Below are 14,981 nucleotides of genomic sequence, written 5' to 3' on the forward strand. Positions count from 1 at the left end.
TTTTTTAAGAATAAGTAGGGCTTGTATAACACTTTATACTTATGGGTTCCCAAAGACTAATAGAGGATGCATATCAGCAAGAGGAAGAATGGGAAAGACACACTCAAAGACAGGACACAGTTTAAATAGAGGGAAGAATAATGTAATAATTTCCACATCTTACTTTGTTTTTCCCGCAGGAGCATGATATCAATTTTGATGAACATGGAATGATGGTACTGGGCTGTGGTCCATATCACATTGGTAAAGTGATAACTTATATTTACATAGGCCTTTTCAGTTTCATCCATATTAATTCCATTATTCTAAGAACTATGTAAACTAAATGCTGTCATAATAAAAATTTTACAAATTAGGATACAGAAGTTCAGCGACGTGTAGCCCAACTTATACAGCTATTAAGTGGTAGAAGTAGGACTCAAATGTGGGTCTCAACCACAGATTCCATCTTCTTTCATTTTATCATGTCATCCCTTTATCATTTTCATCCTCATGAACTAAATTGAGCCTCTTACTCGGGTTGGGGAATGAATTACACTTTGACTTTTTCTCTTCCTGCATAGTTTTTCACAAAGATCTATATTTGCTCAAGAACTTTGTACATCAGCCAGTAATTATATTTGTAGACCCAGTGTCTGACCTAACATATGACTTGTGTTGACATTAGATGCAAAGATCTCTTCTTTTCGGGGCACAGGAAGAGTATTACATAATTTAATTAAAACATTCTCACCAGAAATTGTTATATTTCTCCCAGTCATTTAAACTGAATATTTAATAATGAATCAAGATCTATTACAGTTACAAAGTATATATTTAAATAGACAGTGATGTTTCTTAATAAGTATATCTAACATTTTGTCTCTGCAAGGTGTTCTAATATGGAAATGATGAAATATATGATTTAAATGTATGTGGTCTTGTTTTGTTACTTTAAGCATAGTTTATTATAGTTTTTACAATTAACTAAGTGCTTCAGGATATGGTAGTTTGTCAGTTTTTGGCCAGATCTTAAAGTAGGTCAAAAGTGTTTATACCTTTGCCACTTCAGTTATCTTATGGCAAAATCGTCTGGACGCCTTCACCAGGATCTACACTTCTCTTCTCAAAATCTTTCTTCACCTAATTATGCAACAATTCTACATTAATTTAGGGCCTAGGAAAGATTAGCTTAGCTGATAATCAAGTGCATACTTAATTGATAGTGAGATTTAACATGCTACTATATTTGGACAACTTATTATTCTGATAAGAGTTTTTAGGAGACAAAGTCCTAATGCAAAGGATTAGTACAAATCCCAGAACTTTCAGTTCTATGGCATCCCAGTAGAGGTGATATTTTGAGGCATTTAGGCCATTATTATATTTCAGATTACTTCCTAGAAGGTCGCTCACTCTGCATGGGGTGGCCTTGCCAAGCTTAAAAGGATATGCTTGGAAAGGCCAGGGCTTTGTAATCAATCAAGATATGTCAGAGCTGCAAGGCATCTCAGGGATCATCGGGTTTGGCCCTCAGACAACAGGGTAAGTAGAAGGACTGAAATAAGAACTCAAGTATTTTGATCTCTAACTTAACTACTTTTGTGTACTGAGGTCAATATGTTCACTTTGAGTTTCTTTTCAGTAAATGAGGTTTTAAAAATTATTATTACAGTTATCTCCCATTAACTTTCAGATTCTGAATGCTTTGAATATGGAAATTACCTCTTGCAGAACTTAGCATACAAAACAAGCCAACCTGTCATTGTTTAATTAGTCCCTGTTTTTAATAATATAGTGTGCATAATAGATCTCACATTTATATTTTGGAGTTTTAAAAATTGAATTGAAAGGGCATTAGCTCCCTTAGCCTGGATTGATTGGCAATATACTTCTGCTTCTCTCTGTGCGGTAACTTCAAGCTTCTCTTCCCCCCTTTCCCCAATCTCATGGTCTCTGCAGGCAGCAGCGTGGAATTTGATTGGTGTGCTGTCTCCAGTATCCGCACGCTGCGTCGACTTGGCAAGAAGACAGTGGTGGTGAACTGTAACCCTGAGACCGTGAGCACAGACTTTGATGAGTGTGACAAACTGTACTTTGAAGAGTTGTCTTTGGAGAGGATCCTAGACATCTACCATCAGGAGGTAAAAAAAAAGAGAGAAAAATATATGCAGTACATGCTTTATATATGTGTATTCATGTGTGTAGATTTACATTGTAATTCCCCTTACGGGAAAGAGCTGCCGGTGTCTTCCATTGTCTAATTTCATAGTGAAACTCTAAAAAATATCACCTAGCCTTAGATTCTTGAGGCCCTGGCACAGAGTAATTATTTTTCATATAAAATTCACTTTTTCTTTCTAAGCATTCTAGCTCTACTGAAAATTCTTCTTGTAACATGTGCCTGATACACATTAATTAGCATAAGACAGCCCCAGTAAATATTCTGCAAAATGATTTAATTGGTCATGTAGACATATGATAAGCAGCCTCTCTCTAGTTCACGTGCTGTTGCAGTTTAATGATGACCAGTTCTCAGAGGAGACAGTCGTTCACAGAGGACTGTTTAATTCTTTATGCTATCAGATGAAGCCAGTAGTCTTCAACTGAAAATCAGTGAGTTCATTCTGAATGATTTTGGTGCCTTTATAGCTTGCTCTTAAGTAGCTCTTCCATCTCCACTCCAATATTATTGAGTGTATCTTCACTGTGGATTTATATGATCCCAGGTTACTGTAAGTCTGTAGAACAAGTTAGCTTACAATTAAAAAAATACCTACTTGAAAATTTTAGAGTGATGTCCAATAGTTGTGCCTTTTGATGTTATTGTAATTCATTTCCTACTACAGAGAATCATCCCTATGTACAAAAATATGGTCACTTAAGGAAATTCTAACTTGGAGCCACAAGACTTAAATTCTTGACTTGAAAATTCATTTTTTTTTTTGCCAGTTATATAAATTCTCTGGGCTTCATCTTTTTTTTGTTTATGAATCATATGAGTGTTTAAATGTTCTACATGCAGGTACTGTGAAGGCAACATTTGTAGTTGAGATCACATTGTCAAGTATAAAGTATTGTGCTAGAACAATGTGGTGATTTTATTACTGTGAAGAAAAATATAGACAAATTTAAGATTGAAGTATCATCATGTTTTTCTATCAATATTTAGGCCTGGCCTACTAATATTGTAATATAATGAAACTAAACCATTAGGTAGAATATACACAATTTTTAGTTCTCTCTCTGACCTGATTTTTCTAATGATTTTTAAAATTCATTTTAGACACATAAGTGGGGAGCAAAACAAGTACATTCTGTAAATATTTCTTGAATGACTTTTAAAAATCAGGTTCAGCAGGATAGGGAGCTATGAAACCAGGTCCCTACCTTTAAGACATTAAAATAAAACTGGAATCCATGACGTAATATGTGAAAAGTTACATAATTGTTTTAAAAACATTAACAAGCATTACAAGCAATAGCAGCAGGCATTTTACACATAATTAATTATTTCCCCGTGAAATGGTTTAAGGAAAGATGAAAAACTTCTACAGCTGCCTTTGGATGCAGTTACATATGGATGATAATGAGGTCCTTTTATTATAACTGAATTCAGTATGATAGAAATAAATAAATTGGCCCTTATTTGAAGCTTATTGGTTTTTATGGTGCTACTATATATAATAAGATAATTGTAAATGTTATGTTGAAAACGTAAGAACAATATGCCATTGATGTATTCTTCACCCCACAAGAAATGTTATATATCATATGCACATATCATACACATATGTACATATATTTGTGTATGTGTTTCCTTGTATAAGGTTGTTGTGTGTCTCCTCACAGCAGTCTTTACAAGCATTGTCTCTCATACCGGGTGTGCCTCAACCTTCAGAAGGCTGCCCTTATTCGACCTCGGATGCCCCTAGAGATTCTGAAGTCACTGAGGCGTTCAGCTGTAAATCTGCGAAAAATTGGAAGCACGTCTAAACTTATTTAAAAGCACACATTTGAGTCACTTAGGAGGGCAATAGGCTTTCCCAAGGATACATAGCTACATGGGATGATAGAAAGTATGATAGGTCCCTTGGTCCAGGTGTCTTGGTCTAGTTCACTACCAAGCCTGTTTCCATGGAATCAAAGAAGCACCTCTAAAGAAGACATTAAGGGGAAGTCAGAAAAGTGACATGGCCTGTGAGTAAAGCAGGCTGCTTTGGTGGGAGGTCTTGATCAGAAGTTGAGTGAGAGGAGATACTAGAAATGCCAAAATCTCCTTCCCACTTGTTCTTTTTTTTTTTTAAAGAGAAAATGTTATAGCGATATATCCCTTTGGCTGCAGACATTTTTTTTAAAACTTTATAAAGAGCAACCCTTTAAACTGAAGTCACTAATTCCTTATGATTGTGCTCATGAGTTCTGCTCCCTGAGAAGAGATTTGTATTTTTATCTTTTATGTTTTGGTGTGTGAGTGTGGTGCATATATACAATGGAATATTACTCAGCCATAAAAAGGAATGAAATTGGGTCATTTGTAGAGACGTGGATGGATCTAGAGGCTGTCATACAGAGTGAAGTAAGTCAGAAAGAGAAAAACAAATATATATTAACACATATATGTGGAACCTAGAAAAATGGTACAGATGAACTGGTTTACAGGGCAGAAGTTGAGACCCAGATGTAGAGAACAAACGTGTGGACACCAAGTGGGGAAAGCCACGGGGGGTGGGGGTGGGGGTGTGATGAATTGGACAATTGGGATTGACTTGTATACACTGATGTGTATAAAATGGATGACTAATAAGAACCTGCTGTATAAAAAAATAAATAAAATAAAATTCAAATATTCAAAACAAAAAAAAATACCAGGCAACATATTTGACACCTTATGGTGTCCCTGTCTGATTTGAGTCCTGATTACACAATTTTTCTTGCTTTTATAATGTATAATTTACTGGATCATACCCCATAGATATGTACTCTGCTTAATGATTTAATTCTCCTATTTTTAACACCTAATACCATATGTATATGTAGACAGTGGTACCTCTGTACCACAACTTGAGTTAAGTGAATGACAGAGTGACAGACATTAATTAGTGACAGGCAAAACCCATCAGGTAATGTATCACCCTAAACCAGGATTGGGGTTCATTCCTAGCATTTGGTTTAATTGTAATTAAATATAAGCTTAAGATTCTGTCTGAAATGCTAAAAATGTTTTACTAAAATGCAAATTACTAAAAAATAATGCATGATCAACCTCACTGACAGAATATAAATAGTGGAGGCTTGTAAATTAGAGATAATACATGAAATTACAAAAATCAAGGCTATTTTTTGATGAAGTAAATGCTATTTCTGTTAGTAAGACAAGTTTTCTTACATTGTATTCTGTCAATAATACAGCATTTAATTTGGTTATAAAAATAAGGACTGACCAAAGTGACTAGTGTCTAAGGGCAATTGAGATGTTCTCAAATAAATTTGAAGAATTTTCTTCTCATTCCTCACTGCTAAAAATAAATTTCAGCTTAAAGATTATTTCAGAAAGGTTTTTGTGCAGTGATACCTTAGCTTTTTGATATCAGGTTTAAAAAACTAAGAAACTAAGCTGGGTAAAAATACTACAAACAAATCTAGGTAAAATCGGTAGAACTTGGGGACACTAATGGAATTACTGTAGCCCTAAAGTATTTGGAAATCTGGGCAACAAATCTGAATTTTAGAATATTTTATTTCAGAAAGTTACTTAAAACTATTTGTGTGATTGTATCAAAATGTATGACAATAATTTATCTGTGTGGGATACCAGATTCTCTTCCCTAAGTCCCTACAAGTTCTGTGCTTGGAGTTGGGGACAATTTAAGATAAAATTCTTCCACAAAACTCTCATCTATTAACTTCATCCCATAAATGTTCTCTTCTACTGAATTCTCTTTGCTGTACAGGCAAAACCTGCACAAACCATCATACCATTACTCTAAAACATTCCTATGGATGTGATTTGTCTTCCAAATGATGGTCTTTATTTCTGCAGGTCAATGACGAGAATAAGGTTTTGCAGTGAATGTTTTTTTATCTACCACTTTCCAAAAAGAGTGTTTTAGAAATTGCTCTTCTACTAACTTCTAACATTCACTACCTTTGAAACCAGCCAGAAAAACTGGATTAGCTTCAGATTCAAAGATTTGGTATATTAGATAAGCATAACTGCTTTACAGTATGTAGAACTGAGTTCAAGTAAGTCTGTATTTGCTAGATAAGAAAAATGGACAAGTCATTTCACCTTCACCAAGCCTCAGTTTATTTAACTGCAAAATGGGGTTAGTAATAACTGCCTCAAAGTGAAACCATGACCATGAAAGTCAAAACATCTTCTAGGGTATATAGTAATGTACTTAATAAATAGTAGCAGTGCATATTATTATTGTTTTAAAATTTGTTGATTTATTGAAAAATAAAAATCAATTCCATAGAGTTATTTTTGAAAATATTGATATATTTATTACTTAGAGCCTTTTTATTCAACTGTAAGTACCTATTTAGTCCAATTGACTCTGATATTTGCTAACTGGCTACTTCTCCCTTAATTTTAGAATTTATTTTGAAGTCTTTCACATAAGAGACTTTTCAATATATTTAATTGAGGAATTAGTTTCTAGGCTTCTAAAATATTAATGCTGCTAATAAACTAAAAATAATAAGCAAATAAAAATACTATAGTTATGAGAATATTTATTAAAGGTTTTGCAAAAAATGGATATTGAACATAAAAATGGACGATAAAAGCAGTTTAAGTGTACTTATAAATATTCAGAAATGTGGACTGTTATTTTCCATAATGTTTACAATGAATTTAAGCACTCAATTGCAGGGTGTTTGCTTAGGCAGTACATAATTTCTCTTGCCAGAGAGAAATGAGCTTCATCCCTTTAAAAAATATTTCAGAATAATTTCAAATAATGACAAAATACATTTGGCACCTATGTATTACTTCAGCAACATTCATTAGTAGGTCATTAAAGCAAACACAAATTACGCCCAGATCAATGTCCTATCAGATTTTGTAATATTTTCTAATATAAATAATAATGTCTTATTTATAACTTATAATGTAGTAACACCTTTAATGTTTATTATCTTATTTGATCTACATACATAGGAACCTTATGAAGTAGGCAGGTATTATCCTAATTTTACAGACAAGAAGATTGAACCTCAGGGAGAGTTTCCCAGAGGGAACCAAGAAGAGGAGGGACTTCTAAGTCCAAACCCAATTCCCCACCCTCCCTCTTTGGCTCACCCTCACCTCTATACCACTAGTCTCAAGAAAATTTGAGATTTAGTGGGCTTTTAAGAAAAAAATCTTGGCGTTTTGACTGCTCATAGGAGATTAAGTTTAACGATTCAGGGACTGCTTATAAGGCAAATAGTAGGGAAATAGGAATTAAAATGGGTTCTGGGTACTCTAGACAGGTACCAAGCAGCAGTAAAGGAGACAGGATGTCACAATGAGAGGTATGATTTAGACTGGACTTTAGGGATGGTTAGAAAATTGATAAGGGAAAGGAGAAGGGAGAAAGGAAACAGGCAGAGAAAGATTACGTGGAGGTGAGAAAGCTAGCTGGTGGGGATGCGCGAAGGTGGGGACGGTGAGTAGGTAGTTTTCCTGGGGCTGACAGGAGTGTCATAGATGAGATTGGAAAGTCCTGATGGCCCCAGTGGTAATGAGTTAACACTATATCCTTTAGGCAAAGGAAACCTTTGGAGAACTCCGAGTATAGGAGTAACTTGGTGAAGCGGTCTTTTTAAAAAATTATTATTATTATTATTTTTTTGCGGTACGCGGGCCTCTCACTGTTTTGGCCTCTCCCGCGGAGAGGGAGCACAGGCTCCGGACGCGCAGGCTCAGCGGCCATGGCTCACGGGCCCAGCCGCTCCGCGGCATGTGGGATCCTCCCGGACCGGGGCACGAACCCGGGTGCCCTGCATCGGCAGGTGGACTCTCAACCACTGCTGCTCCACCAGGGAAGCCCCCGAAGCCCCCAACGCAGTCTTTTGAATGATTAATCTGAATGTGAAGCGCTGGGGTGGAGAGGAACTGCAAAGGGAAATGTTAAAAGGAGAGATCTGTATCCATTTAAGAAATTACAACAGTAGTTCAAGAATTCGTTGATTATAATGTAAAGTACAGGATGGAAATGTTCATTGACTTGATTTTCTTTTAATTGCCACACATGCAAATGTCACACGTTTACATGCAGTTGTATGGAAGTCGTGCACGGTAATCACGTGCAGTTTTATGGGAGTCTTACGTGGTTATCATGTGTAATTGTATGGGAGTCTTACAAAGGTTTTAGCAGGTAAGTGCCTGGAAAGTCAGGACTAAATCCGTTTACCTCATTGTGGCATAACAATATATCCATTGATGGGAATAATGAAAATATCACAGTCATGTTCATTCAGCATTCTCAGAAGGGAAACAGAGGCAGTATCAGCACAGTTGTTCATTATCCAGTGGCTGATTTCGAGGACATATTTTTCAGGCATGTGGTGGCTGTATCATATCAGTCGGGGGCCAGATTCCAAACAACCTGGCAGTCCCCCTGTACAAGAACGGCGTCAAGATCATGGGCACGAGCCCTCTGCAGATCGACAGGGCTGAGGATCGCTCCATTTTCTCAGCTGTCTTGGATGAGCTGAAGGTGTCTCAGGCACCATGGAAAGCTGTTAACACTTTGGTAAGGAGAGAAACACGAGTCTGTTTTTAATGTTCCATTTTGAAGAGTCATAACCTGAATGTTAACTACTGCAGATGCTAACTGCAGGGCAGAGAGAATGCACTATGCTTAGTGAATTTACTTTAAAGTTGCTGAATTTCCATGATTGCAGTTAAATGCTGGTTATAAATGGATAGGAGGATTCTCACTGATTCCAACAATGAAAAGAAGTTCAAACTATTTTTGAACTAGACTTGATATTTAGAATTAGAAACTAGAAATTTTATGTATTTTGGTGTCCAGTTTACATTTTAATGGTGTCTTTTGAGAGAAAGAATAAGAGGAGTTGGGTTACCACTTGTTCTCACGATACCATTCTGCATTTTTATTGAATATTTTAAACTATTCATGCATTTTGTTGTTGTTGTTTCTATTAATTAGAATGAGGCATTGGAATTTGCGAAGTCAGTGGGCTACCCCTGCTTGTTGAGACCTTCCTATGTTTTGAGGTAATATATTGTTTTCTAAAACTATTATTTAAAAAGTCAGGAGACACAGAACTGCATTCTGTATGCTAACAGCACTAGGCTTTGATGTGTAGTAATTTGTAAATCCATCGACAATCCCCATACCAACACAGCCAGGGTGAAGACCTGTGCACAGTTCTTCAGCCTAATGCTTTTCCTTCAGGGAGTGACAACACAGTGTCTCCAATCCTACATCTTAGAAGCATGGCTTAGGGCATCTCCTTGCCAAATGGAGGAGGATAGCTTTACATTAGAGAAGAGGACAATTTAAAAAACCAAAGAGCAAAAACAAAACAAAACAAAGCTTGGGATATCTCTCACCAGCATCTGTTCTCTAATACTCAGAAATGACAGCTTATCTTTGACTGTTGTGAGCACCTTCTGATGGTGCCTCTGGTCTGGTTTGAATTATTTTTTTTTTTTGAGATCAGATTTTTTAAATAAATGAATTACAATGTTGGAGTACATGGACAGCGTCTTTTATAATCAACTTTGAAACTAAGTTCTGTCATCAAAGGAGAAGTTGTCAATTGTCACTCTCTTCAGATGTTACCACATGTAAAGAGCTACTTCACTGAACAGGGGATAATAAGAGAAACGTAATTTGTTGTGCACAATTTGAACGTGTAAATGGAATGTGAGATGGGATCCTTTAAAATAATGAAAAATTTCAAGTGAGGTGGGAAACTTTCCTTTTTCTTTAAGTGACATTTTGTGTCAACCACAGTCCAATACTACTGCTTCTCTGAGGTATTAATGTAAGTTAATTTAAACAACACAGGCATTTAAGGGGGTTCACTGTGACTACTGTGCTCCCTCACATCAGTGCAATCCGTATCTTTCTTTTAGTTCCCTATACTGTGAATTTTCAGCGTCATTAGGACCCTAGCCTTCATGTCTTAAATAGATAAAGAAATTGAAAGCTCTTCAAGCATAAAATTTGCAATATAGTAGAAAAGGTAAAGAAAAAGTTACTTTTTTTTTTTTGCGGTACGCGGGCCTCGCACTGTTGTGGCCTCTCCCCATTGTGGAGCACAGGCTCCGGACGCGCAGGCTCAGCGGCCATGGCTCACGGGCCCAGCCGCTCCGCGGCACGTGGGATCTTCCCGGACCGGGGCTCGAACCTGTGTCCCCTGCATCGGCAGGCGGATTCTCAACCACTGCGCCACCAGGGAAGCCCCCCCCGGGAAGCCCCCCCTGGGAAGCCCCCGGGAAGCCCCCGGGAAGCCCCCAGGAAGCCCCCAGAAAACTTAACTTTTAAAAGAGTGGAAAGTGATATTTTTCTTCCTTATTTCTTCCCTTCTGCTTGCTTAGTCTTCCTTCTTTCCTCCCCTCCCATCCCACTCTGAAAATGCCAAAATTCAGAGTAAATTGATTTCAGATAGTATTCCTTCTCAAGAATTTGGAAGGACACAGCCGAATACATTCCAGTCAGATACCATACATCATATTTGCAAATGTTACTAAAAACTTGATTCTTTAGTAACCCAGCTGAGAGAGTAGAATGACCTGCTTTGACAGCATACTTGTGGGTTAAGATCAGCTATGAGCAATGAACTCTGAAGACACAAGTTTAGAAAGCTAGAACCTGGGATGAATCCTGTTACAGTATAAGTGTTACCTGGAACCAGAAGAGAGTTAAAACAATAAATCAGAAAGGCTGAACCTTGGGGATGTGCCATTGCTAAGAGCTACCATGGTTCTCTTTGGGCATTATCACATGTCTCACCCCCCTTCCTCGTCCCCAACTTTGGGGACTTTTTACTTTGGTTGATTGTCCTGTTTATTACATAAAGTCTCAGTGTAGAAAGAGACACCTTCTTACTTAGCCTAGTCTGGAACTAGAGGTTGCCTGGAACTGTTCTGAGAAGCAATGAATTCTAGCATGCTTTACTTCTGAAGTGGTAAAAGAAACTGACCTCTTTTTTTTCCCCCTCCTTACCTAGTGGGTCTGCCATGAATGTGGTATTCTCCGAGGATGAGATGAAAAAATTCCTAGAGGAGGCCACTAGAGTCTCTCAGGTAGTGTCCTATTTCCTTCTGGTGACTTTTACCTTTTCTGTTAATTGCTACCTTGTTTTTATGTTGTTTTTCTTTGCACAGGATGTTGTTATGATGTTTTTCTTCTACCCATTATAGTCCTAACTACAGAAATGAGAAAATATATATGCATTTAATTATATTTGGATCCTTAGGGTTAGTGGAAGAAGAGGAAGACCAGTGAATATTTGCTCAGAACAGAGATTTATACGGTTTTAGTCTCCAAGAGCAAGGCTGCATAAGCACAAACTTGTCTGTTAATGAGTTAGATGCTGGTCAAGTTATCCATGGGATTCCCAGCCTCAGGAGCAGCCCAAACATTGTCATCAGGAACAAGTGAAGGCTTCCCTGATTTTTAATTCTCATACCTGGAGAGACTCTCTTTGCCTTAGTCAATCCTGCAACTTCAATAGTAAATCCCCTCACTCACCTATTGATTTTTTTTCATTTTGGTGCATTCCATTTGTAAGTTAATAAAAATGTTTATAATTCTGTGTTCACTCAACCAGCTTTCTCCAGTGCCCTAGCTTTTACTTTCTCCTTCGGCGTTACCTCAGTGTAATCCATTTAAGATTTACCCAGTGGGGTTATTGATCTGCAAACCTTGTACTATAGAGGATAAAAGTAATGTTTTCTTTTTAAAAGCTTTCAAAAGCTAGATAGGGATAAAAGAAAAAAAAAAAAAGGAGAGAGAGAGAGAGAAAACACAACTCATAGAGAAGAGTTTGATGTTAGGCAAGTGGAGTTTGGAGGGAGCCAAAGAGTGAAATCAGAGGCATTTGAAAGAGGAATAAAGAGCATGGATTGTTCCCGCACACATGAAACTGGGCTTCCTTTCTGCGTGGCAGTTGCTCCCTAAGGAAAGTTGGTGAGTGAAAAGAGTGCATAAGGATAAAGAGTGAGAAGAGACAGAGTATAAAAAAGAAACCAAGTGGATTTTGAATTCACTTGTGTGTGAAAGTCTGATAACTGAGGAGGCACTCTCTCCAAATGGCCAGTTTTAGTGAATGTGCTCTGTAGTGAGATCCTGTCCCCTTCTCTGTCTCACTCCCTGCGAGGGGTCCTGCCAAACTCATCTTTTGAGAAACCAGCAGCCTGATCCAGCTGGTCTCACGTGAGTGATGAGGCAGGTGTTCTCTGTCTGGGACAGTGGATCTTATAGGGCCTCTAGTTGGTAGAATATTTTTAAAATATTTTTTTTCTGCTAGCAGGTGGATAGAATCCTTACAGGGCCAAGGTTTTATAATAGAGACGTCTTAATGGAGTACTTCTAGTTCAAGTCTCCCCATCAAACTACAGCAGAATCTGGGATTCTCAGTTCAGTGAATCTAGAGTAAAACTAGCCCCCATTAATCATTGATCTATTTATATATCCATTCATATGTAGCACCTGCTATATAATGACATTGTTCTCAGTATCAGGGGTTACATTCATGAAAAGGTAGTCTCACAGAGGACTCTCTTTACTGGGGACATCAGACATCAAATAATTATAATTAAATATAATGAGCATTGCAATAGAGAAAATACATGATGTTGAAGGAGAGTGTAAAAGTATCGGGGTCCAGTCCCTGAAGAAGGGACTTTTAAATTGATTCCAAATGGTTGATTCAGAGTTAAAAGGTTTACATTGTGGGTGTGAGTAGGAAGAAAGAACAGCCTATGTAAAGGCCTGAAGCTGAGAAAGAGCATGGAGTTTCTAGAAACTGATAAAGCATTCACTTATATGGCTAGGTTGCCCAACATGGTGGGGAGTGTTGATTATAACGATGGTGGAAAAGCAGAAAGACAAGGAGCAGAGAAAGAGAACCTTGTCAGTTATTCTACTGAGGCGGATTTTAGTCATATTTTCTGAATACTGAGTCACTATGCTGTATACCCGAAACTAACACAATAGTGTAAATCAACTATACTTCAACTAAAAAAAAAAAGAGCAATTGAAAGTTAAAAAAAATATCACTCTTCTATAGTATAGAGAGTAAAATCTGGGACAAGTCTGAATTCGTGGAAGGAGGTTAGGGGACTGTTGTGTAGCTCAGGGTAGAGATGACAGTGCCTTGGATCAGAGTAATGGTAGTAAAGATGGAGAGAAGTGCATGTGTTCTAGAAATATTGAGAATGTGTATTGAGGTTGTGAATGGATGGAGGTGGAGAGTGAGAGAGGATAAGAGATGATTCTTGAGTTTCTGCCTTAGACAGCTGGATGGACAGTGGTACCATTTATTGAAACAAGGAACACTTAAGGGAGAAATTTTAGAGGGGGAAATCATATATGTAATATTTGACCTTTTGAATGTGAGGTGCCTGTGAGAAGTCCAAGTAGAGATGTTCTGAAAGCAGAGGGTTATATAGATTGGAATTGAATATCAAGATCATGGCTAGGGCTTCCCTGGTGGCGCAGTGGTTGCGAGTCCGCCTGCCGATGCAGGGGACACGGGTTCGTGCCCCGGTCCGGGAGGATCCGCGGCTGGGCCCGTGAGCCACGGCCGCTGAGCCTGCGCATCTGGAGCCCGTGCTCCGCAACGGGAGAGGCCACAACAGTGAGAGGCCCGCGTACCGAAAAAAAAAAAAAAAAAAAAAAGATCGTGGCTAAAGACAGAGATGTAGATATAGACTTGGAAGTCAATAGCATATCACTGTAATTGAAGTTTTGAGATTGGAAGCAATCACCTGGGGTAGTATAGAGGAAAAGGAACAGTTAAGACAGAGATGAAAGGAATACTGGCATTGAACAGCTGAGCAGGGAAGAAAGAACCACAAAGGAGCCCGAGAAAGGAGTATGAAAAGGTGATCATGGACACACCTAAGGAAAGATGTGCTTTAAGAGGGCCAACAATGTATAATGTTGCTGAAAGACTGAAATGTATTAAGAAATTTCCTTCCTCAGCATATTAAGGGCTATTTCATAAATGTGTTCAATTGGCCAGGATGGAGGATGCTGTTGTTGCCCCCCTCAGATCCCTTTACCTGTGGGAGCACCCATCCCCCAACTGCTGTGGGAGCTGATGACACCTCCCAGCTAGTCTTCTCAGGGTAACTATTCTCAGTCAAATGGGAGCCCCTGTCAACCAGGAGGCAAGATCCCTCACCTCACCACCACACTCAAAACGCTGGGCGATGACTGCCCTTTGCCTCAAGATGGGATTTACTCTGTGCTGCAACTCAGAGCTCCCTCTGTGGTAAGGCCAAACCCAGTCCCCACTGAGACCATGAACTTCCTAGTTCTTTCCTGCTGCCCCATCCTGCTTTTCTCACTCCCTCAATAAATCACTTGAACAAGAACCCCTGTCTTAGGCTTGGCTAGAGAGACTAAGACAGATGTTAAACTTTACCTTTGTTTGCAGTTATATTGTTATTATACTATACAGAGAAATTCCCACGTAAGTCTCAACACAGCTCCACCAGGCCTGCCAACAGTAAACATCCAAAATTTTAAAAAAGAGGAAACAGAGATGAAAAAGATTTTCCATGTCTGATAGGCCTTTGAAGAAAAGGAAGTGGGGACATTTTCTTCATTTAATAATAAATTTAAGAAGAGAGAAGCTTATTTATGGCTTGAGACATTGGTTATTTTGAATTTTTTTTACAAAATTCACTTCTATTTAAAATGTTCTGTTAAAGAAGATAAGATATATTACATTTTTTTTTAACTTTTTATTTTATATTGGAGTATAGTCGATTAACAATGTTGTGATAGTTTCAGGTGCAC

General features: G+C 38.0%; 1 protein-coding gene across 1 annotated transcript in view; it reads left to right on the forward strand.

Moving 5' to 3' along the window:
* CPS1 (carbamoyl-phosphate synthase 1) overlaps positions 1-14,981 on the forward strand; it is a 151,753-nt gene that overhangs the window by 103,065 nt on the left and 33,707 nt on the right. The window contains exons 24-28 of the mRNA XM_059053750.2: positions 180-243; positions 1,942-2,123; positions 8,532-8,726; positions 9,147-9,214; positions 11,179-11,254. Of these exons, the coding sequence (XP_058909733.1) occupies positions 180-243; positions 1,942-2,123; positions 8,532-8,726; positions 9,147-9,214; positions 11,179-11,254 (585 nt within the window). The remainder of the gene's footprint in view (positions 1-179; positions 244-1,941; positions 2,124-8,531; positions 8,727-9,146; positions 9,215-11,178; positions 11,255-14,981) is intronic.

This window comes from Kogia breviceps, chromosome 2 (genome assembly GCF_026419965.1).
Source record: "Kogia breviceps isolate mKogBre1 chromosome 2, mKogBre1 haplotype 1, whole genome shotgun sequence".
NCBI lineage: Eukaryota > Metazoa > Chordata > Mammalia > Artiodactyla > Physeteridae > Kogia > Kogia breviceps.